Source organism: Mastigoproctus giganteus, chromosome 14 (genome assembly GCF_048544385.1).
Source record: "Mastigoproctus giganteus isolate SK-2022 chromosome 14, ASM4854438v1, whole genome shotgun sequence".
NCBI lineage: Eukaryota > Metazoa > Arthropoda > Arachnida > Uropygi > Thelyphonidae > Mastigoproctus > Mastigoproctus giganteus.
In genome coordinates this window covers 69427274-69454675 of record NC_143588.1, presented here as the reverse complement: position 1 = coordinate 69454675, position 27402 = coordinate 69427274, and the positions used below count along the sequence as shown (strand labels likewise).

At 36.7% G+C, this 27402-nt stretch overlaps 1 protein-coding gene across 1 annotated transcript in view; it reads right to left on the bottom strand.

The window, feature by feature from the left end:
• Positions 1-27402, bottom strand: part of LOC150075211 (phosphatidylinositol 4-phosphate 5-kinase type-1 alpha-like) — a 271058-nt gene that overhangs the window by 192645 nt on the left and 51011 nt on the right. Inside the window, exon 4 of the mRNA XM_090388401.1 lies at positions 1674-1838. Coding sequence (XP_090244527.1) covers positions 1674-1838 — 165 coding nt within the window. The remainder of the gene's footprint in view (positions 1-1673; positions 1839-27402) is intronic.

The following is a 27402-nucleotide window of genomic DNA, read 5'->3' as shown; positions in this document are numbered from 1 at the left end:
CATCAAATGCTCAGCTGGCCCAAGACCCAGGTTTAGAAGTGGTCATGCTTCTTAGGCCGTATTAAGAATAAGAAAATTGGTTCAACTATCACAGGAGACAGCGCTTTCACATCACTCCATAGCATAAATTCTCTGGGCAAGCAAAACAAGCTATACGTGGCCAATCCTGACAATGATTACAATGAGACAGTCACGACCTTGTGTGGTTCTCCCTTTTTTGAGACTCAAAAATTTTAAAAGTGCCTCGCTCTGACACTAAAACTTTAATGTATAAAAATGTTAGGAGCATAAGAAATAATATACAGATTACTGAGCAAATTCTGTTTGTGGGCGTGTTCAAGATCTTAACTGTATCTGAAACATGACTTGAGCATGATCAACAGAACACAATAACAGCCTTGCTGCCAGGTTATGGGACATAGTTTACCTCCAGGAGAAGAAGGGGAGATGATGTTACTATCATCTTCAAAGAGATGGCCTTAAAACTGATCAACACTAAATCCAGTGATTTTCCAAATTTTGAAGCCATAGCCATCACAATGCTCAGAAATGTACAAACAATTGATATTTGCTTAATATATATTCCCCTGTACCCACTAGTGATATCATCAAAGACATAGAATTGGGTTATAAATCACTTTCACCCCACAGCTTACCATATTATCATTCGAGATTTCAACCTCATTCCACAACTCATGACCTATAAGAAGGTTCTTGTTGACACCTGAAGTTGAAAAAAATACTATAAGTTTCTAGTCAGCTAAACAAATGAATAACACAGTGATTCTTCTGAAAAGTGAGACCTGTCTAGTATTTCCACAAGCAAAAATTTATTGTGATATCAGTTTCAGCCTCCTAAGCCATTCTTGATCCCCCTTGACTGCTGTATATGTATAAAATCAATTTTCTTCCTCAAAGCACGTGAGCAAGCAACACAACCATATGAAGGTAAGCATGTAGTCAAGAGTAAAATTACTTGAGTTTTATTTCTCATCCAATAAAGATTTATTTATTTACCTGTCCACTCCATAAAGACAAACCTGTTCTTGTAAAACTGCAGATCCCAATTCAATTAAATGCACTGGTATACAAACTGTGCATTGACCATCTCCACCTGAGTTCCTGTATGTAAAATATTGTGTCAGTTATATGTAAACCATTTCGTAGCAAGAATAAGTTATTTACAGTTGCAAGATACATTGACTGTCAAACATTATATATCTCTCTCTTACATATAATATCAAAACGCATATTGAGGGATTTTCAGACTTCCCAGTTACGAATCTCACAACATCTCATTGGTCATTTTCATGAGACAGAAACTATCAGTTCCAGTGATGAAATGTTGAATAACAATCATCACTCTTTATTAAAAATGGCAGAAAAATCACTCAAAATAAGTTATCACACGCTTATGAGTTGCGCAACTATTCAACCGTTTTCTATACACACCCTAAATCGATTATAATTTCCAACAAAATGAAATTGCAAAAAATGTTGACATATTTCACCACTTGGCTTAAATTCTACAAGCCTTAGAGGTAAATTTTAAAAGCATTTAATTATTAACAAACACAGTCATCTAGTTAAAATGCCTAGAACAGTTATCAATATCTACAATAAAATGAGCTTTATTTAAATGCATTTTATAAGAAAATTATTTTTGAGTCTACCTTTTTGTAAGTGATTTGGCCTTCTTCGTCCACTCTTCTATGACCAATTTTCTTTTCTCTTTCCTTACGCCTATCCAAGGGAAGACTTGAAGAATAGGGTGGAGCACTAGTAGGTGTTCTTGGACTCGACATGTTTTGATGTTGTATGTTTTGGTTTCCCGATATCTATAAAGAAAAAATATTGAATAGATATATATGAATAAAACAGGTTAAGTTTTTATACTTATGTATACAGATCTGATTTATGTTCCTTACTATTAACACTTATGCATATAGTCAAAACATGGAATTTGTGGGGGGGGGGGACATTTTCACACATTACAAGTGGAAATATTAAAGAAGGTTATTTAAATTACGATATTCAGCTCGCACATCTATATGGCTATATTTAAAGTTATTCACATTTTTAACATTTATAGGGAAAATTGGTTATACCTTCCCATACTGCATACAAATTATAGCAAGATATAGTTATAAAAAAGTAGTAGTAGTAGTAGTAGTAGTAGTGGCACATGATGCAAGAAAGCAAGTGTAGGAGCTTATGCAGCATCAGCCAAAAAAAAAAAAAAAAAAAAAAATCATCACACCATTCCCTCCAAATGCCTGTCCAGTTCCTCCTTAAATTTATTTAACCTATCAACTTCCACAACGACAGATGGAAGTTTGTTCCAGCAATTAACCACCCGCTGGCTAAAGGCAAATTTCCGCACATCTATTCTACATCTGTCCTTTCTTAATTTGAACTTATGTCCCCGTAGGTTCGTAATATGTATCTCTCTCTCTCTATGTTAAAACTAACTACTGGCAAAAGCACGTATCAAGAACTCTCCAAAACAAGTATTTCTGGACTATTCTTCATTAAATCAAATAATTCTGCTACAAGTTTACTCCTTTTCTTCATCCTTTTAAGCAGCAAATATTTCACTTTAAATAAGCTATTATATACTATGAATATAATATAATAAATAACGGCTTATTTACTAATAAACTGATATTTATTACCACAATATCATGAGCACCCAGTACATCACTATTTTTTATGTTCTGAGTTATTAGTAGCGGCAAATGAAAATATACAAGAAAGCAAACTATACAGTACTAGCAAAAAAAACAAAAACAAAAAAAAACACATTTGTCTAATCCTTTAAATATATTCAAACTACTCACTTCCATAACACATAAGAAAGTTTATTTTGACAATCACTCAGTCTCTGGTTGAAACAAAATTTCACACATCTATCCTGCAGCCATCCTTTTTTAAAATTAAATTTATGTTCCCTTACGTGCACCCAAACAAAGAATAAAGATGCCACTAGCATTTAGTTTACTCAATCAAACATTTCAATCATGTCTCCTTGAAGGTCTGTTTATTTATTTATTTGGAATAATGTGTATATTATAGTGACAAACACCAGTTCTCCTGTATACAGAAATACAAAATAAGAATTAATGTGAATGTACAATAGTCAATAATATGCACTATTTAAAGTCCCTAGTGCCTAGTTTTCAGATACTGCAATTTACAGAATTAAAGTCTTTTATGGTAGGATTACCTGTGTTTGGACCACTGACTAATCTTGCTGCTCTTCTTCCTCTTTTGTAGAAGTTCCTGTTCCAAGATCTACACCCTTCCTAAAATGAGGCTTCCAGAACTGTATGCAGTCCTCAAGGTGGAGCCTAATCATTGCCTTAGAGAAGAATATAATTACAGTACTTCTTGTTTTTGATGGCAAAATTTCTGTATATCATTTCCATATCCCTGTGAGCTATCCTAGAAGCCTGCCCCCCCTCTCTCTGCACTATTCAGAGAACTTCATGTTGCCCAAGTTTTATTATTATTATTACAAATATCTCTAGGTCTTTTTTGTTCTCTTCTCCACTACCTGGAGTGTGGTACCACCCAATTAGTATTTTATTCTCAGATTAGCACCACCCATACCTTGCATTTATCAATGTTAAATCTTGATTGTCATTTCTCAGATCATCTGCCTAATTTCTCTAGGTCTTGTTGTAGTAGCATATCCTGATTCCTGTCATTAACCACTCTGCCAACTTTTGATCATTAGTAGATTAAACATTAAATTTGATAAACATTTATCAATATTATTAATAAATATTGAAAACAATAACTGTCCCAGCATCAAATCCTCGAGGATTCCAGTGATAACAATATTTCAAGAAAAGCAGTGCCCATTAATAACCACCCTCTTTCTTCTGCCACTCAACTATCTCTTTATCCATAGCAGTAACTATCCCTTAACACTACACTTTTCCGATTTGTACTATAGCTTTTCATGTGGGACATAATCAAAAGCTTTAGTGAATCTAAGTATATGACATAAAAATTATTTTTTGCATCCAGTTCCTTTGTCTGTCATGGCAATTAATCAGATTGATCAAGAAACAAATCCCTTAACAAATCTGTGCTCTGATTGCCACATAGCTGTACTTCTATCAAGATGATCTTGTGATACTTCTTTAACCACCGACTCCATTGCTTTCCCAGGAAAAGAAGCCCAAGTTTACAGATTTGTAATTACTCGCTTAACTCTTTGATCTCCCCCCCACTTTGTGAACAGGAAAGGCATTTGCACATCTCCAATCTATAGGGACCTCTCATGAATATAAAGATGCTCTTCTAATTATGTACAATGGTTTGCTTATGTCTACTGCTTCTTTCTATATAAATGGATAGATTCAGTCATCTCCAAGTACCTTATTCACTTTTATCTTCAACAATTTCCCCTTCTGCTTTCATCTCACTTATCATAAAATCATTCAGCTCCCAAATATAACTTATTATACTTCTGGTATGTCCATCCCTAAAGGCTTCTCCATGTGTGAATTGTAAATGCAAAATACTTCTTTAGTTTGTTAGCAATGTGAACAGATTAACAACAGTTATGGCATTCATATCTGGTAACCAATGTGGTTTATCCCTTTCCTTCTAGTATTAACATAATTCTTTGCTACTTTCCTTTGAATTATTAGCCAAAGACATTTTATAATCTGCCCCTGCTTGCCTAACCAACCTCCTTAGTAACTTTATTGCATACTAGATTATACTATAGGTTTCCATGTTTCCTGATAATTTATAATCATCCCATGAATTTAATTTTAGTTCAACTGACATCCATTTAGGTCTAAACCTTGAACAATATCTCTTAGTTGGATTAAAAGTGTAGCAGCTTCTAACGTCATCAGTTGATCCCAGTGAAAATAATTTAAAAACTGTTTAGGACCATTATCGTCATCAATCATACACTATATCACTGCTGCTTAGTACTTACTTAATCTGGAGAATATTAATGCATGAAGAGTCACTGCTGATAATCAGCTCAAGTGTACTGCTTTCTCTTGTTGCATCTCTTGCATGCTGATGAAATAGTCATCCAATAAATCTGGAAAAGTTCTGCCACTATGTGATTGACCAACCTACAAGTTCCAGTCAATATCTGGAAGGTTAAAATTCCCCATAAGACATTATGATTTATTGGGCCACTCCATTTATCTGTATAGTTGTTCATTATACTCAATCACAAGTCATTTGACCTTTAACATATTCATACTCTCATTTTTGTTTTCCCAGTGTTTATGCCACACCAAATGACTCAACATTACACTGCTACCCATGTGAACCTAATGTACTGCCTTAGATTCTAAGTGCTTCTTAAATAAGAACAATTTCCTCTTCTAGACCCTACACCCACCCAAACACGACATGTTTTTTCTATCTTTTAACTATTTACTGCTCATTCCTTCTTTTTTCATCTATCCGATCAGATGCCATAGGAAGGACACAGGCATTCAAGTGTCTACATCCTTTTTCAAGTTCAAAAATGGTCCAAAATTGGTTAAAGAATCTGAATTGGGACAAAACTATGGGAAAAAAAGTATCTCAAATCATCCACAAAGACCAATGAAGTGTTGCTTATGATGCAGCTGGGATATTATGTTTACTTTTAGCTTCAGCTAAAAGTAAATAAGGCATCTGCAGCTGATAGTATCTATTCAGTTATATTAAAAGACACGGCAAAAAAAAAAAGTAAACAAAATCTGGACCATAATTATGAGAGCATCCTTGGATTAAAGGGTCATTTCTATAGATTGGAAGTGTGTGAATGTGCCTCCTATTCACAAAGTGGGGGGGGAGAGAAATGGAAGGTCAATATGGGTAATTATAGACCTGAAAGACTGACTTATGTTCCAGGGAAAATAGAGTTAGTGGTTAAAAAAATTATTGCAGAATCATCTTAACAGGAATGGAATTATATGGAAATTGCAGCATGGGTTTGTTAAGAGCAATGCTGTGTGACCAATCTGATTACCTACTATGAAGTAGTAACAAAGGAACTAGATACAAACAATAAGTTTGATATCATATATTTGGATTCCAGCAAAGCTTTTAACACTGTACGACAGGAAAGACTGATGTGCAAATTGGAGCAATGTGGTATTGGGGGCAAGTTACTGAATAAAGTAATATTCAGTAAACTATGAATAAAGGGATGGCTGTGGGGGGGAGGCAAAGGGTATAAATGGACACTGTCCTTCTTGGACTAATGTTATTAGTGGAGCTCTTCAGGGATGGGCCCCCTTACTATTTACAGTATTTATATTGATGAAGGCATGTCAAACATTGTCTCATTTTTCAGATGACAAAAAGGTTGGTTAATTATAGGAATCAAAGCATATTGCTGCAGGAAGATCTAGATAAATTAGGTAGATGGCTGAGGATTGGCAATTGAGGTTTAACACTGGTAAATGCACGAAACTGCTTATGGGGCAGTAATCCCAAAATAACATACCAATTAGGTGGTACAACACTCAAGGTGGTGGAGAACTAAAGAGACCTGGGGTAATTGTATGGTCCAACATGAAGTTTCCTGGGGAGTGTAGATGGGCTGTCAGAACAGTTGATGAGATTCTGTCAATGAGATACAGGAACATCCAGCAGGGACAAAGAGGTGATTATCCCATTGTATACATAATGGTTAGGCCACATTGTGAGTACTGAATACAAGTCTGGAAGTCTCATTTTATGAAAGATGTAGATTTCTTGGAACAGGTGCAGAGAAAAGCAACCTGATTATTCAAGGAATGAAAGGGGTACTCTTACCACAAACTGCTTCAGTTCTGCAAATTGCAGCATTTTGAAGTTAGGCACTTGAGAGAAGATTGATTGAAGTGCTTATGGCTTTAAATGGATTGAGTAAACTTAATGATGGTGGTATTCTAATTCTTTCTCACACAATAGTTTGTTCCAGTAAATGATTACTGGAACAAACTATCTTCTAGCATTGTAGAAGTGGGTCGCTTGAATAAATTTAAGGAAGAATCAGATATTATTAGACAGAATGGACAGATGAGATGTGTTTTTTTTTTTTTTTTGGCTGATGCTGCATAAGCTTGCTTTTTTGCATCATTTTCCAGTACTACTACTACTACAAAATAGATGTGAGAGTGTGAATTAGTGCATGAGTCTGTATGTAGATAACCAATTCATCTTTATCCAAACTGTATGCTATCCTACTAGAGACTGTTAAACCCTTCATCTTCTCTTTAAAAATACTGACATCTTCAGCCTGCTTGAAACAGATAACAGCTTTTTTATTGACCACTGCACCATTTCTTTCTGGTTTCTTGTTGAAAAGATTCACTGCTCATTCCCTCACATTTCTGGTAGAAACTTGAAAGGAAGAGAATTTTCTTTCTGAAATTTACTAACTTTAAACTTTTTCCATTGGACCGTCTCTCTTCTGCAATACTGATTTAGCTCTAGCTCTACCATAAATTTGGCTAACCTTTATAGCAAATAACTTATCCTCTAAAACTGTGTGTATATTTCCAATCTCCAAATTATGTGGGAGGGATATTAACTTAATTATGCCTTTAGATTAAACAAAAGCTTTACAGAAAGAAACAGACTTCTTTCTCACAAAGGAGGATCAAAGGGTACCACACTGAGGGTAATGGAAAATGAAAATGATTTTGGAAGAATTGTGCAATCAGACATGAAGTTCTCTAAGCAGTGCAGCCAGTCTGCTAGGACAGCTTGGGGGAGGGGGGTTATCAATGATATACAAGGATTTTGGCAGCAGAGTTAAAGAGGTGATTATCCCACTATGTAAGGCTATGGTTAGGCCACATTTTGAGCACTATATATGGGTCGAAAGACCCATTTTAATAAGGATGTGGATTGGATTGGAATGGGTGCAGAGAAGAGCATCCATTTCAATAGATCCATTCTTTTTCTTCAAATTGCAGTGTCTGGAAACTTGGCACCTGTGAGGAGATCTGACTGAGGCATTTAACATATTGACTACACTAAATGCTGACAGCATCATTATTCTTGCTCAGACAACACACACACGAGTACATAAATTTAAATTAAATGAGGATAGTTGCAGAATAGATGCACAGAAATTTGCTATCAGCCAGTGGATAGTTGAAGCAACCTTCAATGATGTTGCCGAAGTGGGTAGTGTGAATAAATTTAGAGGGGATAGGCAGGTAATGTGGAAGTGTTTTTTTTTGGTCTGGCTAATGCTGTATAAGCTTGTTTCTTTACATCATTTGCCACTAATAATATTTCAAACTCCCCAGTTCATTTGTGACTATGTTAAAGGCAAGTTGTATTTTGTTAAATTAAAAAAAAAAAAACAAGACCTTAAAATATATGAAATTTAGTGTGCCTAATAACAAAAAGATTTTTCCAAGCAATTTGTAAACCTCCCTATCTTGACAACTTAACTGAATAGCTTGACTTTATCAGTAGGTCTGACAAGAATATTATAGATGTTCCTATGGTTTAGCAACCTAACATCTCACTTCCTTCGATCTCTCCACTGTTCCCTTCAATTCCCTAATGGTCAGGAACTCAATTAACAGATTTCAACTAAGCAGCACATCTGGTCCAGAAATTTCTCCTAACTTTATTCTGAGATCTGCATACTCCTTTATATATTAACCATTCACAAAAATCTTCTGTAATATGTAACATGATTACTTTTATATATCTGGAGAGAACACTCATCTGCATTGTAAAAAATTTTAAATCCTGTTTAACTGAAAGATTGGAGACCAATCTCTCTCTCTCTTCTTCTCTTTTCAAACTATTTTAAAAAATTGTGCTTCCCTTTCTAATATCCCAAATATTGTCAGTTTACTCTGCCCAGATTCACCATGCCCAAATACTATCACTAGGAGAACAAGGGCATCCCCGGATGATCAACTGAAAAACACAACACAGAGAAGTGTTATTTTAAGAAACTTTCAATTTTTGCAATATATAGTACCCATCTCTTAAGTACAATAAACCCTCGATTTAATGGACCCCGATATAACGGACCGGACAAATAATAGTACAGTAATGTATATATTAATCTCAACCATATTATTTTTTTTAGGTTATACAAAACCTCAGTATTATTATTAATTAAAAATTAATAATAATTACCTATTTCCATTATTGTTTTGATGATCACCTACTTTTATTTTTATAATCAAATTCACAAAATTGTAGTCGTAAAATTGTATTTTTATTCTTTCTGAAAACGTGTTCAAATAGCTGTTTTCCAAGATTACAGATGAGCAGGCGATGACTTGCAAGCTGAACGTGACTCGGGACACTAAACTGCAGGTGTACTGACTTGCTTTGTTACGGTTTCAGTCTGCCTCAAGCTATTGTGCGGTCAGGTTGTATACAGAGTGTGTCTGTGATTTGTGACTTTATTTATTAAATGATTTTGCAATCCTTACAATTTAAAATGGCATCACGTGATAGAGGTGTTAAAAGAAAGTGTGTGAACTTAAATGTGGCACAGAAATTAGAGCTAATTGAGAAATTAGAACAAGGCATCTCGGTAGCACGTTTGTGAAATTTACAGCGTAAAAAAACAAACTGTTTCTGATATCCGTAAATCAAAGGCCAAATTTCAACATAATTTTAAATTGTACAGTACCGTATATTGTATTAAAGCTTCTTTTTTTTTTAGATTAAGAACAATAAAAAATGCTCCCCCAGGTTACATTCGACTTAACGGACTTTCAGCATTAACAGACACCCCTTCTCCCCATGTAGTCCTTTAAATTGAGGGTTTACTGTATACTGAAATACTGGACTAACCTGGCCTATTTAAAGGGGTTCAATATATTCTTGATATAATGTTACATTTCCAATCGAAAGTTTTCCTCTGATCTACCATTTGGATGCTCATTTAGATTTGTTCAGTGCTGGCTATAAGGTTCTTATAGGGCTACATGCTGTCTGATGATGGAACCAAATAGTTCTGAAACCAGTCATAGCAATGCCTTGAGTTTTTAATGGATAACAGATTTGCTTAATGGGTGTTGCGATCTGTTGTTGTTGTTATTTGGTTTTTAGGAGCATTAGCAACTAAGGCCATATTGCTCCGGGGATATGCGGTGGTCATTCCCTGACCTTTCCGCATCCTTCGTATTTGTGGTCACGGGGTCGAACCCAGGTTTAATCAAGAAGCATGTGCTTTTGCGATCTGATTAAAAATGATATTAGAATTAGTAGAGGCATATGATACAAGAAAGCAAGCTTATACAGCATCAGCTAAAAAAAAATATTGGTTATATTAGATTGACTATGTGGTCAAGATAAAGTTCTTTAGTCATTTCTAAAGAACTCATGTCAAAATGTTTCTGCTACTGGCAAGACAACAGCATCTCCAGACGGCTGGCTGAAAACATAATGCAGAGAAGTGTTATTTTAAGAAACTATTTCCATCTTGTTAACTTCTCTCTTTTGTTCCTGTCCTAAATCCTCTAAAATTTGTTCACCTTTGAATTACGAGGCAACCTTCTCCCTTTCAGTTTACTCCTCTAACTGGTAATTCTGTATTTTAAAACATTCAGGTCTACAAAGGTCTATTGATATACTGCAACTCTAAACTCACAGTCAGAACTCACTTTCAATACTCAAAAACTAAATCTCTTAAATGTGCTTGGAATTCAAGGAAAAATTTAATCATTTCAGACACTTCTACCATTATAAAATACATAAAAATACATTTGATATCTGTCATGTTATATAGTTCTGCTATTTGGTCAGCCACAGCCAAATCTAATCGTAGTCTTCTTTTCTCCTGTTTCCCTTTTACTTGGTCAAGATGTGAGATGCACATAGATTTTGGATACAACCCCCCACATCCACACTTTTAGTTATTCAATGTGTTAAAATGGTTTCTAAAATATACTCTTCAATCTTTCCCATTCCATTCCTATGGAATAAAATTGGCAGTAAAATCCCAAAAAAAAAAAATCCCACTTGATCCAATGGTTCTTTAATCCCCTTTCAAAATAGAATAAAATCTGAATAGATTTTCTTCCTTGCCCATCCACCAAATTAGTAAACAAATATGATATTGTTCTTTATTTTTTCTTACAGAACAAGGATTACTGTATGAAAACTACTGATAATATTCTCTTGGGTACTCTATCTATCCTAAGTCTGATATCTAATGTGTTGAGCCCCCTCTCTACCCTTGCAGTAATGTTGCTTGGGTAAGCTTAATTGTGTGTATTCTGTTATTATTATTATTACCACTACTGTGTGAAGCTATCTGTAATGTACCAATTTGCTGTAGAAAGTTGTATATATATCTCATTTTTCTCTTGTACTGTATATATTAATTCCATGTAAGTCCTTGGCCTTTATGCCATGCAGGATAGATCTTCTCTTGTGTGCAAGCAGTTTTGTACCTTTGAGCTAGATGACCAAGAAATTGATATTTATTTTTTATTACAAGTCAGAAAGTCGCTTCACTCCCTCCTGCCTGGTGTCACATGAACCTGAATTATATGTTTTTATATTTTAATATTTTTTAGTGGGGGGAACCCCCCCACTCTTCAGCATTTTTGATTCGTTTTCCATTAATACAAAGAGATTTTTATCTGCCTTTAATCACAAATGGATTAAAGGCAGATAAATATTCGATTGGATTAAAGGTAGATTTTTATTGCCTTTAATCCAATTGTCCATGCAAAAAAGATGACGATGTTAAGTCAACACCAAACTTAGATAATATTTGGCCTTGACTTCTGTTTACTGTCATACTAAAAGCTTCGTTGAAAAATGAAGTTATATTCCCCTTCGTTTGAATACATAAGAATCAGAGGAATATATCCTTTTGATCCAGCTCTGTCACCCGTGACATGTTCACAAACTAAACATTTCTTCCTTATTTCCACTACAGACTTGTAATATAAAAGTAGTCTTTCGTTTAACTTATTATTTTCATATTTTTCAATAATTGCTTTGTTTTCTTCGATATCAGGATTTAAGAGCTGCTTCATACTCAAGATCTTTTCCTTTCTTCTCAGCCTTTCTGATACGATCTTTCTCTTTTCTATTACTGCCATTATTAACAACATTGCTAATAGCTAAAGAAACTTCTGAAAAAATTGAATCATTGCCATGAGACATGTAGAATTCTAAAAATTAAAAGCACTATAAATATTATTTTAGAATATTTAAAGAGAATCTTTTATATTTTTCTATTTAAATAGAAAAATTTAAAGACTGTAAAAAATTAACAGTTCGTAAAAGTGTCGTTGAGACAGACCTGTCAATCACTTTGTTGTAGTATGACACAATAGCAGTTAGCCTTGCCTTGCAGAAAGCAAAAAAAGTGCATGTGAAAAAGCAAAATATTCTTTTATATATGGATAATATATATACAAAGGGTACTAGGAAAGTTTTGCAATACAGCTTTGTTTATTTAATTTTTTCAAAGTAATTTCCTCTACATTCAATACACCTCTCCATCCTCCGAAACCAATCTTTAAACCAGTTCTGCCAAGTTTCACTAGGGAGTAAAGCTCACTCGTTGTCCCAAGCCCGTAGAAGGTCCTCATCACTGGAAAACCGCCTCCCTTTTAGCTTCATTTTCACATGCGGAAACAGTGCAAAGTCGCAGGGAGCAAGGTCTGGACTGTAGGGAAGGTGCTCGAGAAGTTTCAGTCCTGCCGTGGTCAAATATTCGGTGCAGGCTTCGGCACGGTGAGCTGCAGCATTATCGTGATGGAGGTACCAGGTGTCCATTCTTGACTTTGGCCGCAGGTTCTTCATAGATCCAATGACTTTAGGCAGGCATTGTTCAGTACCACTTAGCTGTGACTGTCTTCTGCGTGTCCAAAACGACACGTTCCACAATTCCACTCGATTTGAAAAATACAGCTATCATTTTCTTCTTTACAGATCGGGATTTTCTGACAATTACGGGTGTGTCGTCATCATCAAAGACCCAAACTTTGTTTTGAGCCTTGGTCGGCAGATCGTAATAGTACAGCCAAGTCTCGTCACCTGTCACGATGTTGTTCACATACCGAGATTGTCCCTTATCAAACTTTTTTAACATCTCCCGGCACCAAGTCACACGTCGTGTCATCTGCTCTTCAGTCAGTTGATGCGGCACCCAGAGAGAACAAAGTTTCTTCACGTGCCAATGATCTTGCAGAATCGAACGAATTGCTGGTGCATTTAGGCCCAAAGTATCCTCTATCTTTTGGTAGGTCACTCGCCTGTTTTCGTCAAGCATTTTCCTCACAGCAGTAACGTTTTCCTCCGTAACTGACGTTTGTGGCCTTCCCGGCCTCTCAGAATCCTCCAGAGTGAAATTTCCCCTTTGGAATTCTCTATACCACCTGAATATCGTTGTACGATGTGGACAATCATCATCTAGTGCAAGAGTCATTTCTTCTAAGCACTGGTCTATGGTTAAACCACGCACGAAATTATACCGCAAAACTGTCCTTATCTCATTTCGTGACCACGATGCCATCGCAAGCACTTTACACTCTCACTACTAATGAATAACTGAGCCCATCGACTTGGCACGGCGGCTACTATGCACGTATGAACATGTTTCAACATGCAACAACAAGCAGCTTCCTGTGATTCATTGTTGCGTCATATTGCAAAACTTTCCTAGTACCCTTTGTGTATATATATATATATATATATATATATATATATACTTATATAATTAGATGAGAATGAAATAACATTCCTGATATTAATTACTGTGTATGTGTTAGTTTGTTACTATTCTTTCAGTACTGATATTTTGAATTCTTTTTTACACCTTTCCTTGGATATACATATTTAATAATTGAACAGTTATTGCTAAAAACTAAAAGACTTAAGCATTAATGCTGATAACACAATTTTGTAGATATCTTCTCATTTTGATTATATACATTGTTAGTATTATTCTTTCCTTCATCTTCTTTATATTTCTACTTTCCTTTAGGTTGACATCCTGCATAATAAATACCTCAGCCTGCCATATTTACTTACATATACTTGAAATTCTTACACACACATACAAACAAATTATTGCAATAAAATTTGCAAAAAAAATTAATGCAATAAAAATCAAGAGTAATCATAAATATAAGGCATATGAACAGGTAATGTACAAATTCAATAGCATTAGCACTTCATTATTTCAATAATTTTACAATACATATATATTAGTAATGCTACAATATATTAAAAATCAAAGATGATCAGAAAAACAGTGAGTCAACTGCATGGCTAAAAATTATTATGCAGCAAGTCTGGTTCATGCTCTAATGCAATCTTACTTTCATTGCACCTAAGATTATTCATTTTATATGAATCAATTAAAACCTTCATCCTTTATCTCATTCAGAGAAGTCTTTACATTGTCAAATCCTTCTAGAATAGATGACTGACAGCAATGAAATACAAAGTTTTTCCTACAGCTATTTTTAATGATACTATAAATAGCAATCAATAATCTTTCATGCTAGCTTCTGATAATGCACATACTTGAAGGAAATTACAAGGGACAGCTAATCTTTAACTCATTTTACTGAACATATTACTGTAAAAAAAAAAAAGCAAATAATTTTAGAGAGTACCTGAAAAAGGTATATGTTGCCACTAACGATGAAGAAAAGAAAAATATTAAGAAAAGACCAAAAATATGTCTGATTAGTTTTAGTTTCAGTCAATAATAAAAAAATTATTTTTTTATGAAAACTTTCTTAAAGGGACAAAAAAGACAAATAGCAAATTATCTTTTTAAAATTCTAATAAAATCCACTTTTTATACATATTAACATATAACTGCTTGCATATCAATGATACATTTTTACTTTTATTATTATTTATTTTTTGTAGTTATCAATCATGAAATTGTTACGTACTGTAGTAAGGTGAACAAAGTGAAAGCTGAGAAGACAGGTGTAATTCAGTGACACTGCATTTGCATTTTTAACTGTATTTGCAATTCTTTCCAATTCATTTTAGCAATAAAATTCTTCCACGAAGAAACATTTCATATATTTGTGAGCATTCTAGTTACAAAAATTGTAATTTGTGAGTATTATAGTTTCATAAATTGTAAGCACTGTTGAATATTCTTTGAGTACTAATTCAGGGGCTGTGTTGTGTCGTTTCAATAATGTCTTCCCTCCTCACCCATGTTTTGTTGTATCAGACATTCAGCTGTCAATGATACACTAGCAATGAACTACTTTCTCACAAAACTGTTTGAATATTTCTTTACTGTGGAACAAGCTGTGCAGAAACATCTCGTGAAGGCACAATGGAAAATGCCACTCCAAATACCAGAGTCTGCAGGATACTCTCCACCTTTGTCCTGCAGGCAATAATTGGGAAAATACTGCTGAATCTGAAAATTAAGATTAAAGGCCTCAATTGTGTACTTTGCAGGAACAGTCCTGTTAAGGTCAACAATGTTTAATTGGACCTAACTACCCCAGTGAACCAGAGTCCGCAACAAGTTCATGCAATTATGGCAACACAGAAGGCATGGCATGCAATTGGGAATGGTTGCCCAGAAATTCATCCCTGATATACACATGGTTAGTCAACTTCAGTGGTTCACTCCTGAATTTAATACCATATATCTATTGACTAGACATGGCAGCAACAAAACCTCTACAATCTGGGGATTGCTGCTTCACCTAAGTAGTGCACCAGGAAAACTATGGCCACATTCTTTATATGCACCCCCTACTATACATATCTCAGAAATTGACGTAGGTTGGCTGGAATGAGGTGAGGAACCATGACTAAGTGCAAGGAGAATGAACTATGAGCCCTTTCCACCTTTGCTCAAGCTGCTTTTACTTGCAGAACCACCATTTCTGCAATACCATCCATAAAACAAGGACATTCAATGAATTGCCTCTACCCAGACAATAAATTTCCTTAATACATTTCTGCTACTCATACCACTCCTGAAAAACCCTTTTGAGGACTATAGACTCACTGGCTCCTACTCAAGGATTGGACAGTGATGGCCCCCCAGCCTTGGAGCCCTCACTTCCATCCATGCTGGTCCTGGAACTATCCATGGATGGGATGAACCTGCTAACCCCCAGATCAGCAGGTGGATAAAAAACTTATGCCAGTTTCCTGGCATGCCCACTATTTGAGCACCCATCCATGTGGCCTGCTTGAAAGTGCCCAGTCATCTGAGAGCAATGATTCAGCCAGCCTGAGCCATTGCTGACTTAAGCTGGCTGTCTTCCCAGAATGGGTGGGATCAAATGACTGTACACAAAATGCATTTCCTATAACTTACATGTTCCTTTCTCCTAATCTTACTATCCACTTGTTAATCAGAATTACAAGAGTTTCTGTGGGACTCAAACCTTCTGTTCTTAGAATTTATTATAAAAGCATTTTTCTTTCTATAGTTTGTTATGCTGCTGATGTTTGGGGTCCTAGTGTCTCCAAATTCTTAGTTAATAAATATTTGACTCAGGCCCAACCTTTCTTTCTGCTGGCTACTTCTCACACTTGTAGGAGTATTGCTTCCTCTGCCCTACAAGTCATTATTGGTAAAGTTCCTATTAAATTTGAAGTGATTTTTTAGTTACCTTAAATATTGTAAAAGACAAGGTATTCCTTCTGTGCTGGATCAATATTATTTAAATTTAGATCTTCCCGCAAAATTGGATATTCAACATATTAGCCCCAGGGGCTCACATCTGGTGAGTATGGGCTTGGCACACCCAGGGTCCTGAGCTGGATATCATCATTCTTCTCTTTCTTGGTGATTTTTTTCTGCTTCTGTCAATCTCTCTCTCTCTCTCTCTCTCTCTCTCTCTCTCTCTCTCTCTCTCTCTCTCTCAGGGTAACTTGGGATTTTTTTTTTTTTTTGGCTGGTGCAGCATAAGCCTTAGGCTTCCTTGCACCATATGGCTAATAATAATAATAATAATAAGAGATCAATTTATTTCTGAATGGCAGCTTGACTGGATTAATGTAGCTACAGGTCATACCACTTTTCTATTCTTCCCAAAGGTCATTGAAATTAATAAGAAAAATTTAGCTTGGTTTTCTCCTGGTCTTTATGCTACTTTTTTGTTTTCCGGTCATGGAAGTTTGAATGAAAAATTGTTCTCCTTGGGTCTTGCTCCTTCCCCAAATTGTTCCTGTGGTGCAGTAGAATCTGCCACTCATTTAATTTTTGATTGTATTCAGTATGTTGACTTTAGGGCTGAATTTCAACTGATCACTGGGGTTTTTCCATGTTGATGATCTTCCAAAATTGGTGGCGACTTTAGAAAACTATAATGCTTTTTCTACTTTTGTGGAAAAAATCTTCAAACGTCGTAAGAGATTGGCTTCTCTTGATTTATAGTTTTGTCTTTTCTTTGCTTTGGACTTTCTGCACTGTTGCTTGTTTGATAAAAATTTTGGTTGCTTGGGATGCTGTTTTTCTTTTTTGATGTTTTGGTTGGCCCCCTCTCGCTTTTTTTTTTTTTTTTTTAATGAGTGGTTCTGGTTATTGTCAATGGCTCTAGATAGTTTTTCTGTATACAAAGATTTGAGTTAAATCTTGTTATTTTATCAATGGCTCTAGATCGAGTTTTTCTATATATAATGATTTGAGTTAAATCTTGTTATTATTATTAATGAGTTCTTAAACTAAGGTTCTCTGTAATTAATGTAAAAAATTTTTTTTTTTTTTTTTTTTTTTACCATGTACTGTGGCAATAAACTTTTATCCTGTTGAATTATTGTTTAATGCTAAATTATCATGTACAATTATTTAAATGTATTTTGATAATTACTTGATGTTTTGTATGATATTTCTAGCTTATCATTAGTAGTAGCTATGTAAGCTTCTTTTGCATACTTCAATTAGTGTTGTGAATTTTCTTTTATGAGGATTTAAAATGACTGTGTTGTTAATAATGAAAATTGAATTTTGCAGTCTCTGTGCCTTACATGGCTCCAACTGTATATTACGATAATATTGTGAACTGTCTTCTAAGAGTTATAAAATTACTATTTTGTAAATAATGTAAATATTATTTTGTTGTCTCTGTGTGTTGCAGAGGACCATTTCATTTGTTGGCTAATTGTATTTTGTTAATTCACCTCGTTTTGTTGGTGAATCATTTTTATGTTCTTAATAATATAAATATCATCCTGTTGTCTCTGTGGGTTGCAGAGGGCCATTGCATTCAGTTGGCTAACTGTATTTTGTTAATTCACCTTGTTATGTTGATGAATTGTTCATGCTAATTATTTTTAGCTATGATTCGGGGTTTTAGTGGATCTTTGACCCATAGCTTGTGTCATATGTCTTTGGCAGTAGGGGTTCTGTTGTCTTAATAACCTTAATAGTTGTTTAAACCTGAACTTATTTAAAATGATTTTATGCGAGTTGCTGCATAAAGGGCTTTAGATTTTGACCTGTTTTATCATTTTAACTTCTATTTGTTTGTTCGTGCTGATAGTTTCAACTGAACTTGTATACTACAGAAGTTGTCATGGCTGTTTAGTAAATTGCTATCAGTACTGGTTGAAGATTCTCAACATTAGTGTTTTCTCCTTGTTTTGTTTGGATGTCACTGTCGTGACAGCCTGTATTTGTGTTTGCTGGCTTGACCCTGATCACAGTTTTCTGGTGTTGGGGTTGGTTCAGACTATCACTTGTTAATATGTAAAATACTGCTTGATTATTGTTAAGTTAAAATTTAAGTTGTGTATTTGGACTTTCTCTCTGATTGTGTCTTGGAAGTGGTATTGGATTAATTACCTTATGTGTTGTTATCTTACATTAATCGTGTTGTTGGGGATTTTGCTGATTGATTGGCTGTTTTAGTTGTAAGTTTTTCAAGGTTTTGTAATCTTATTAATTTGCAGTCTTTCAATTGCTTATTGGTATGATTCTTGCCTTGTTGTTTTTGGAGTTTTAAATTTGATTTTAAGTTATTTATCTGCCCCTATTTAGTTCTCCTGCCCCTGACTGCTAAATGCCAGGTGCTGGCTTACAACATACAATAAAACACACATTAATATACACATAAAGATACAAACATTTCATTAGATCTTTTTTTTTTTAATGCCAGCCTTGGCATTTTGCCGTTAGATGACTCAGTGGCATATAGGGGAAACCCTGGTTACGGCCTTTACATACAAGAATACTTTGAATACTTATTCACTTGTCTATCGATAACATACTCAACCAGATCTATCAAGAACCAGCTGTCCCAACCTTACCAGAACAGGTACAGATATGTAGAGAAAATGAAGCATACAAAACACAGCAAATAGAACAGCCCTTCACCATGGAGGAATTGCATGCTGCTGCAGCTATCATAAGGAACAGAAAATGTCCCGGTCCAGATCCACCCCGGAACTGCTCCTTAGATTATACAATGTATGCCTAAGAACCAGAACTTACCCAGCCGACTGAAAACTTGCAACTGTGAAGCTCATACCCAAGCATCCTTCAAAGCCTCCAGAACAGCTGGATTCTTATCAGCCAATTGCCCTGCTCCCAGTGGCAAGTAAGCTATTCGAAAGGCTGGTAGGTAAAAGAATAACTCACCACTACGAAACAGCTGGACTAACCATGCCAACACAATACGAATTCAAGCAAGGAACTTCTACCATCAATGCCCTGAGTGGTCTTTTGAGGGCAGCAGCGGGGTGTGACAAAAACTATATTTCCTTGTCATCTCAGTCAATTTCGCTGGGGCGTTCAATGCCATTTGGTGGCCGAGCATCCTAGCTAGACTGAGAAGGGCAAATACATCTATGAATTTGTACAAAGTTATGGAATCCTACTTAACCAACAGAGAAATCCAGGTAATAGCACCATATAATAAGTTGACCAGATCACTCTACAGGAACTGTCCCCAGGGTTCAGTTCTAGGCCAATGCTCTGGAATATGATCCTAGACTAATTCCTGGCCCTAGACCTGGGGGAAGTAAATTCCCAGGCCTTCGCAGGCAATCTAATACTGACAGTCGCTGCTGAAAGCCGAGCACAAATGGAAGTCTAAGCAAACCAAGCACTTAAACTCCTTCAAGACTGGGCCACTATCCACTTCTTAAAAATATCAACTACAAAAATTAAATCTATACTGTTGAAAGGCAGCCTAAACTTAAGAAGACTACCACAAATTAAAATCCATAGCCAGACAATCAAACTAGTTGCTGAACTGAAGCATCTAGATATCATTCTAAACACCAACCTGTCATTCCACATTTCAAATACTTGAGAGAAAAAATATGAAGATATGCCAGATTAATTGCCAGAATAACAAAAAAGGACTGGGGGGGCTCAAAAAATGCAAGATAACACTGTACTATAAAGCCCTCTTCACTCCGGCGATTACATACGCTTCCCCGTGTGGTTCCATAGAGCCACAACGGTGGTTAACAAAAAGATCTTGGACACCACACAATGCTCAATTCTCCTGGTCATCACCCGTGCCTGCCGTACTACTAGTACACATGTCCTCCAAGTCCTGGCGGGGGTCCTGCCCCTCGACCTAGAAGTTATATGCTGCGGAATTACGTACCACCTGATCAAAGGATTACCCTACACTCTGGAGGAATACACCATCAACCTACCAGGGAATAGAAGAGAAGAAAGGACCAGACTTGAGACTCATGTGCAGCAGGCATGGAAGGAAAGGTGGTCTGCTTCAACAAAAGGGGAAATTACCAAAAAGTTCCTGCCTACAGTCAGACGCGTGTATTCTAGAGCCCCCCTCTTGGTTCCACCCAGGTCTATTTACAACGTTTCTCCTGATGGGCCATTGTGCCTTCAACACTAAGTTAACTTATTTTCGAATAATGGAAGACCCCCTCTGCACATGTGGAGAGACAGAAACATGATCCCACATTATGCACAACTGCGACCATTATGAGGACCTCCGCTGTCGACTTATGACGGAACTCACATATCTACCAGCAGGACTAGAGCATCATCTTCTAGACTCGAGGGAGGAGTTCCTGGCCTTCACGAAGTTTGCACAAGAGGTGTTTTCTAGGCAGAGGACACTTATTGCTATTCATCACAACTAAAGCCGGTAACTGAATGAAACAACTCAACCTAACTGAACAGAAACATTCGAACGGAAAGATTCAGCTAACCACACTAAGGTTGTTGTTGTTGTTGTTGTTGTTTGGTTTTTAGGAGCATTAGCAACTAAGGCCATATTGCTCCGGAATATGCGGTGGTCATTCCTTGCCCTTTCCGCATCCTCCATATTTGGTGGTGACGGGCTCGAACCCCGGTCTAATCAAGAAGCGTGTGGTACGCACTGCTGCTCCTTCCCACCTGGCTACGGAGACGCCACCCCACTAAGGACCTTCGGCAACAGGACCAGTATCGGACATGGAATCGATGCAGTCCACTGCTCACCTGTCTCAAAATCCCTCTGCAGCAGAAGACACCAGTGATCACCAAGTCAGACTTGACTCTACACATCTCCTGAACCTAACACCAGTGGCTGTGACCTCTGAGATAAACTCACCGGACAACTATTGCTGCAGCTTGCTGCCAAGGTCATGGGCCCTCCTGTACCAGTGCACTCTTACACGGTACTTTCTCGCTACTTCCTGGGTTGGGGGGGGAGAAGTCTACTGTCTTCTCCCCTCCTCGGAACCCCATTTTCTTCCCTCTGGTGGGGCATGGGCATGCCTCACTGACCATCTGGGGTCGCCTTCTCTATTGACCCCACCTCTGTCTTACTCCCCCAGTTTTCAGTCTTCCCACTCTCTCTCTAACTTTGCGACCGCATCTAATAAAACCAAAATTATTCCAACCTACACTCAAAAACTTGAGTCAACCATGCAACAACCCTATTACCATTCGGCCTATCCCCTTTCGGCGTAAATTATAGTAACTTTTTTTTTTTTTTTTTTTAGGTACTGAAATCTCAGGAAATTAGGTGGTAGGACCTACCAGAGTAAATATAACTATACTGGGTGTATCTGGTCTGCCTCCATGGGGCCAAGTGTGGGCAACTATGGGTCTCATTAGGGGTCCAATGGCTAAAAGGCCAGATGAACAATGGTACGAAACATTACACATCACAATATCCATACACTTTTAAATCTCTGGCCTTTGCAGTGTACTGTATCACACAACATTGTATACTACTACGTGGAGATGGGGAAATCCCTGGTGCTGTTTGACCCGAAAACACTTTACACTTTACCACTTGTTCTGTTGTTGGCCAAAAGTAATAGCTTGGGTTATGCCAGTACAGCGGACTCAGCGGTGAATGGAGGAACCCCAGAGCCTGCAACAAAGATACTAGACATCGGACATCTATCCACTCACCCCCTCCAATATTTTCATACTGAAATCTCTTTCAGGATTTTAAGGGTTTGCCATCAGCACCATCTGGAACTGTGGGCAGTCCAGTACTGTCAAAAGAAACTGATCTACATCCTCATGTCAGGGACAGGAACCAGGATCACTCTTCCAAGTGATCACTACTCACTCATAGCAAAGGAGCCAGTCAACAACATTCCACCAGAACCTAACATCACACATACACAAACTATTCCATACACAAGACTGGCTTGACTTATAGTAGCTGCATCACAGGAGCTATAACAGCAATGAAAGAAACCCATGGAACTACAAGATCACACTAGGCACATGACAAGTGGAAATCATTATTGATGCATTGGCAATAGTAGCATTGGCATTACTAGTGCAAAACCTGTACACAAAATGCATACCAGCATATTCATTACTAGAAAACTAATAAATATAAGGTCAACAAGGTTCAATATGTTTTATGTTATAAATTAATCAGTTGAAAAATAAATAAGAAGTTTACCTCAATATGTTTTGTAAAACACTTCAGTATCAACACTCTCCATTTGCTTATATGAAATTAGAAATTAGCTACACATTTGTATAATATCGTAAAAACATTTAGACAATCCGTTAATTTAGTATTAACAACTGTGACGAATTATTTAATAACTTAAAATATAAAAAACTTAATAAAAAGAAATGTTATTTTCTTTCGATGTAACTTCATTATATACGAATGTCAATGTTGACATTTGATATTATTTGAGAAATGTTAAACAACGACCCCAATTTAAAAAACCGTACTAGGCTCCGAACAAATATAATCTTTGATTTAATTAAATTATTAATTGATACTAATTACATTACTTTCCAAAATAAAGTCTACAGACAGATTTTTGGTTGAATCTCAGTGGACTTTTGTCCAAAATTTACCTTCCAAAAATTGAACAATTACACCTAACAACACATTTTCCACCTTGTATCAGTATTCTGCACACTGTATTCCACATTCAAATGCCATCCAAGATATTCTATATTCTTTAAATAACATATATTCCAGATCGCTTTTCACATTAGAAACTGAAGACATTGACAAAAAATTATTAAATTTTTTAAAATTTTACTCTCACACGTGATATGGATAACGTTCAGTTTAAAATATACAAGAAACCAACTAACACTGGTATGTTTTTGAACTATAAAAGTTACCACCCCTTCACTTATAAAAGATCAATTATCCTGAACTAGTTTCTTAATGCATATAAATACTCTACTTCTAATCTGCATCAAACACAAATATTAACAGATTGCAAAACTATGGCTATCCTTTATCCATAATAAATCATATAAAAGAACGAGTGAATAACCATTTACATAATCCTGCACCTAACAAAAAATAGCAATTAATTAAAAAAATATAGTTTTTTTTTTTATTTCCCTCCCACATAGAGCAATGGTATCTTCAACTGAACAAACTTTTAAAAATTACAGAATTGAAAATAGATCAAAACCAACGAGAAAATTACATGCAGTTTTAAACAGTCACTCTATTCAATCTTCCTTTGCATTCCAAACTAATGATTTGGTTTATAATATATCCTGTAAAAACTGTAATTCTTTATATCATGGTTCAACACGATGCACATTAGAAGCGAAAGTTAAGCAACATAATGCATCAGTGCTTGCTTCTCATTCTTCTGGCTTAGAATTAGCATTCCATGCAGTCAATGAAGGACACACTGTTTTGTTTAATCAAGCAAAGATCTTAACATTAAATTATATATTAAGTATATATTCATACTAAACTATGTACTAATAGTGGAAATTCTAAAAATAAAATTACATCAAAACTAGAATAATGTTCATCACCCTTCCTTATTTCAGATTTCTGGTATTTTACAGAGATTAGTTACTTCGATTAAAGTAACTAATCTCTCATCCTTAAATTCCATTCGATATACCGAAGAGCAATGTCCATTGATCTGCTCATCAATTGGACTAATGTTATTAGTGGAGTCCCTCAGGGTTCAGTGTTGGTTCCATCGTTGTTTTCGGTATTTATAAATGATATTGATGATGGTATATCAAGCTTAATGTCCAAGTCTGCAGACGATACGAAGGTTGGCAGGGTTGTTGAGGACACTAATGACAGTACGCTGCTGCAACAGTATCTAGAAAAGATGAGCATTTGGGCTGAAAGATGGCAAATGAAGTTTAACATTAACAAATGTAAAGTACTATACAGGGTGATTCACTACCAGTGTGACAAACTTGCAGGAGGTGCAGGGGGCACAAAGACGAATCAGAATCACATAGCATTGCAGGGTCCGAAATGCCTTCGTCATGCGGTAGAGGACGTTGAACAGGAGGTCGCGTGAACAGCGATCCCACTGGAAGTCAGCATTTGCGAACCAGTTCCCAAGGCAGTAGGATGGACGAGTATTCAAACGTTGAATTGGCCGACATGCACCTCGCATATGGAGCTGCAGACTGTAACGGGCGCGCCGCTCTGCCCTTGTACCAGGAACGTCTCTAGCACAGGCGTGCTCCTCATCATACGATTTTCGCACGTGTGCACAGAAGGTTATATGAGACTGGTTGTTTCATGAGAGGTACCATGAATCGAGAGCGAACAACAAGGACACCAGACAATGAGGAGAATGTCCTACGTCTTGCAGAAGGCAATCTGAGTACGAGTACTCGCGCGATAGGCCAACGATTGGGTATTTCCCAATCCACTGTATAGAGGATACTGTCAACAAACCAAATGAGTTCATACCATCTGCAATGTGTCCAATCATTGGAGCCTGTGGATTATCCACTCTGGAGGACTTTTGCTACTTGGTTTCTTCAACAGAAACGGTTCGCAAATGCTGACTTCTAGCGGGATCGCTGTTCACGCGACCTCCCGTTCAACTTCCTCTATCGCATGATGAAGGCATTTCGGACCCTGCAATGCTATGTGATTCTGATTCGTCTTTGTGCCCCCTAAAACTCCTGCAAGTTTGTCGCACTGATAGTGAATCACCCTGTATAAGGGAAGCAGTAATCCCAGAGTAACGTATCAACTCTGTGGTACTACACTGACAGTGGTAGAGAATGAAAAGGACCTGAGGGAAATTGTGCAGGCAGATATGAAGTTTTCTGAGCAGTGCAGAAGGTCTGCAAGAGTAGCTCATGGTATATTGTTAATGATATACAGGAATTTTTTCTAGCAGGGATAAGGAAGTGATTATCCCCTTGTATAAGGCAATGGTCAGGACACACCTTGAGTACTGTATACAGTTCTGCAGGCCTCATTTTAAGAGGGACGTAGAGCTGTTGGAACAAGTACAGAGAAGGGCAACAAGATTAGTGAATGGAACAAAGGGTTGCTCTTACGAAGAAAGGCTTAAGTTTTGCAAATTACAGCGTCTGGAGCCACCTGCAGGGTGATCTGATTGAGGTGTATAAAGCCTTGAATGGTTTGAGCATGCTTAATGCTGATGGGATTCTTCCTCTTATATCAACATTCTCTATTTTACAAATTAAATATGATGAATTTGATATATGATAAAATTACTTAAATAATAACCCTGCCAACCTTCGTATCGTCTACAAACTTGGACATTAAGCTTGATATACCATCATGAATATCATTTATAAATACAGAAAACAACAATGGACCCAACACTGAACCCTGAGGTTCAGTGTTGGGCCCACTAATAACATTAGTCCACGTAGAGCAGTGTCATTGATTACCACTTTCTGTCTTCTCCCACTCAACCGTCCCTTTATCCATAGTAGCAATTTGCCTCCAATGCCACACTTCTCCAATTTGTTCAGCAGTCTTCCATGTGCAACAGTATCAAAAGCCTTTCTAAGATCCAAATATATGGTATCAAAGTTATTCCCTGCATCCAGTTCCTTTGTGACCACATCATAGTATCCAATCAAATTGGTCAGGTAAGACTTTCCCTTAACAAAACCATGCTGTGTCCGAGTTATAACTGAAGTCTTGTCTAGATGATCCTCCAGTGCTGCTTTAACCAGTGCCTCCATTAATTTTTCTGGAACAGAAGTTAAACTCACAGGTCTATAATTACTCGGTTGCCTTTTGATTCTCCTTTGTGAATTGGGGTGACATTTGCACATCTCCAGTCCATGGGTACCTCCCCTGAGTCCAAAGAAGCTCTCATAATTATCGCTAAGGGTTTGGTTACTTCCTTTGCTGCCTCCTTTAATATAACTGGATAGATCCCATCCACCCTGGGTGCCTTTTTTATGTTTATCTTCAACAATTTCTCCTCCACTTTCCTCTCAGTTATTACAAAATCATCTAGCTCACAGCCAGAGTTTAATTCACCTCTGGCATTCCCCTCCCTGAATAACTCCTCATGTGTGAATGTAGAGACAAAATACTCATTTAGTTTGTTAGTCACCTGAGCAGGATCATCAACAGTTAAACCAACAATATCCAGTGGACCGATCTGATTCATCCCCTTCCTTCTAGAGTTTACATAGGTAAAGAACTGTTTGCTGTTTTTCTTTGCATTCCTTGCCAAAGATTTCTCATAATCTGCATTTGCCGGCCTAATCTTCTCTGTGACTTGGTTACAGACCAGCTTATATCTATCACTGGCTTCCATGTCACCCATTAATTTATATGTATCCCATGCATTTTTCTTCTCTGCCATATGTCTCATTAGTTCATCTGACATCCATTTAGGCCTAAACCTTGAACGATATTTCTTAGTTGGCATGTAAAGCCTAGTAGCTTCCAAGATAAATTCTTTAAATGCTTCCCATTTTGAATTTGCTGTTGGTAACATCACCAGTTGGTCCCACTGTATAGAATTTAAATACTGTCTCAGACCACGGTAGTCACCTTTACGAAAGCAAAAACTCTTCCCTTTACCCTTGATGGTAGTTACCTTTTTGAGTAAATCTCACTTCAGCACACTGTGATAACTGCCACCTAGTGTTTCCTTTATCTGCAGATTCTTAATGGATGAAGAATCACTACTGAAAATCAGATCAAGAGTATTACTCCCTCTAGTTGCCTCCCGAACATGCTGATGTAGAAAACAAATATTCCAATAAATCCACAAAAGCCTTGCTAGTGTGTG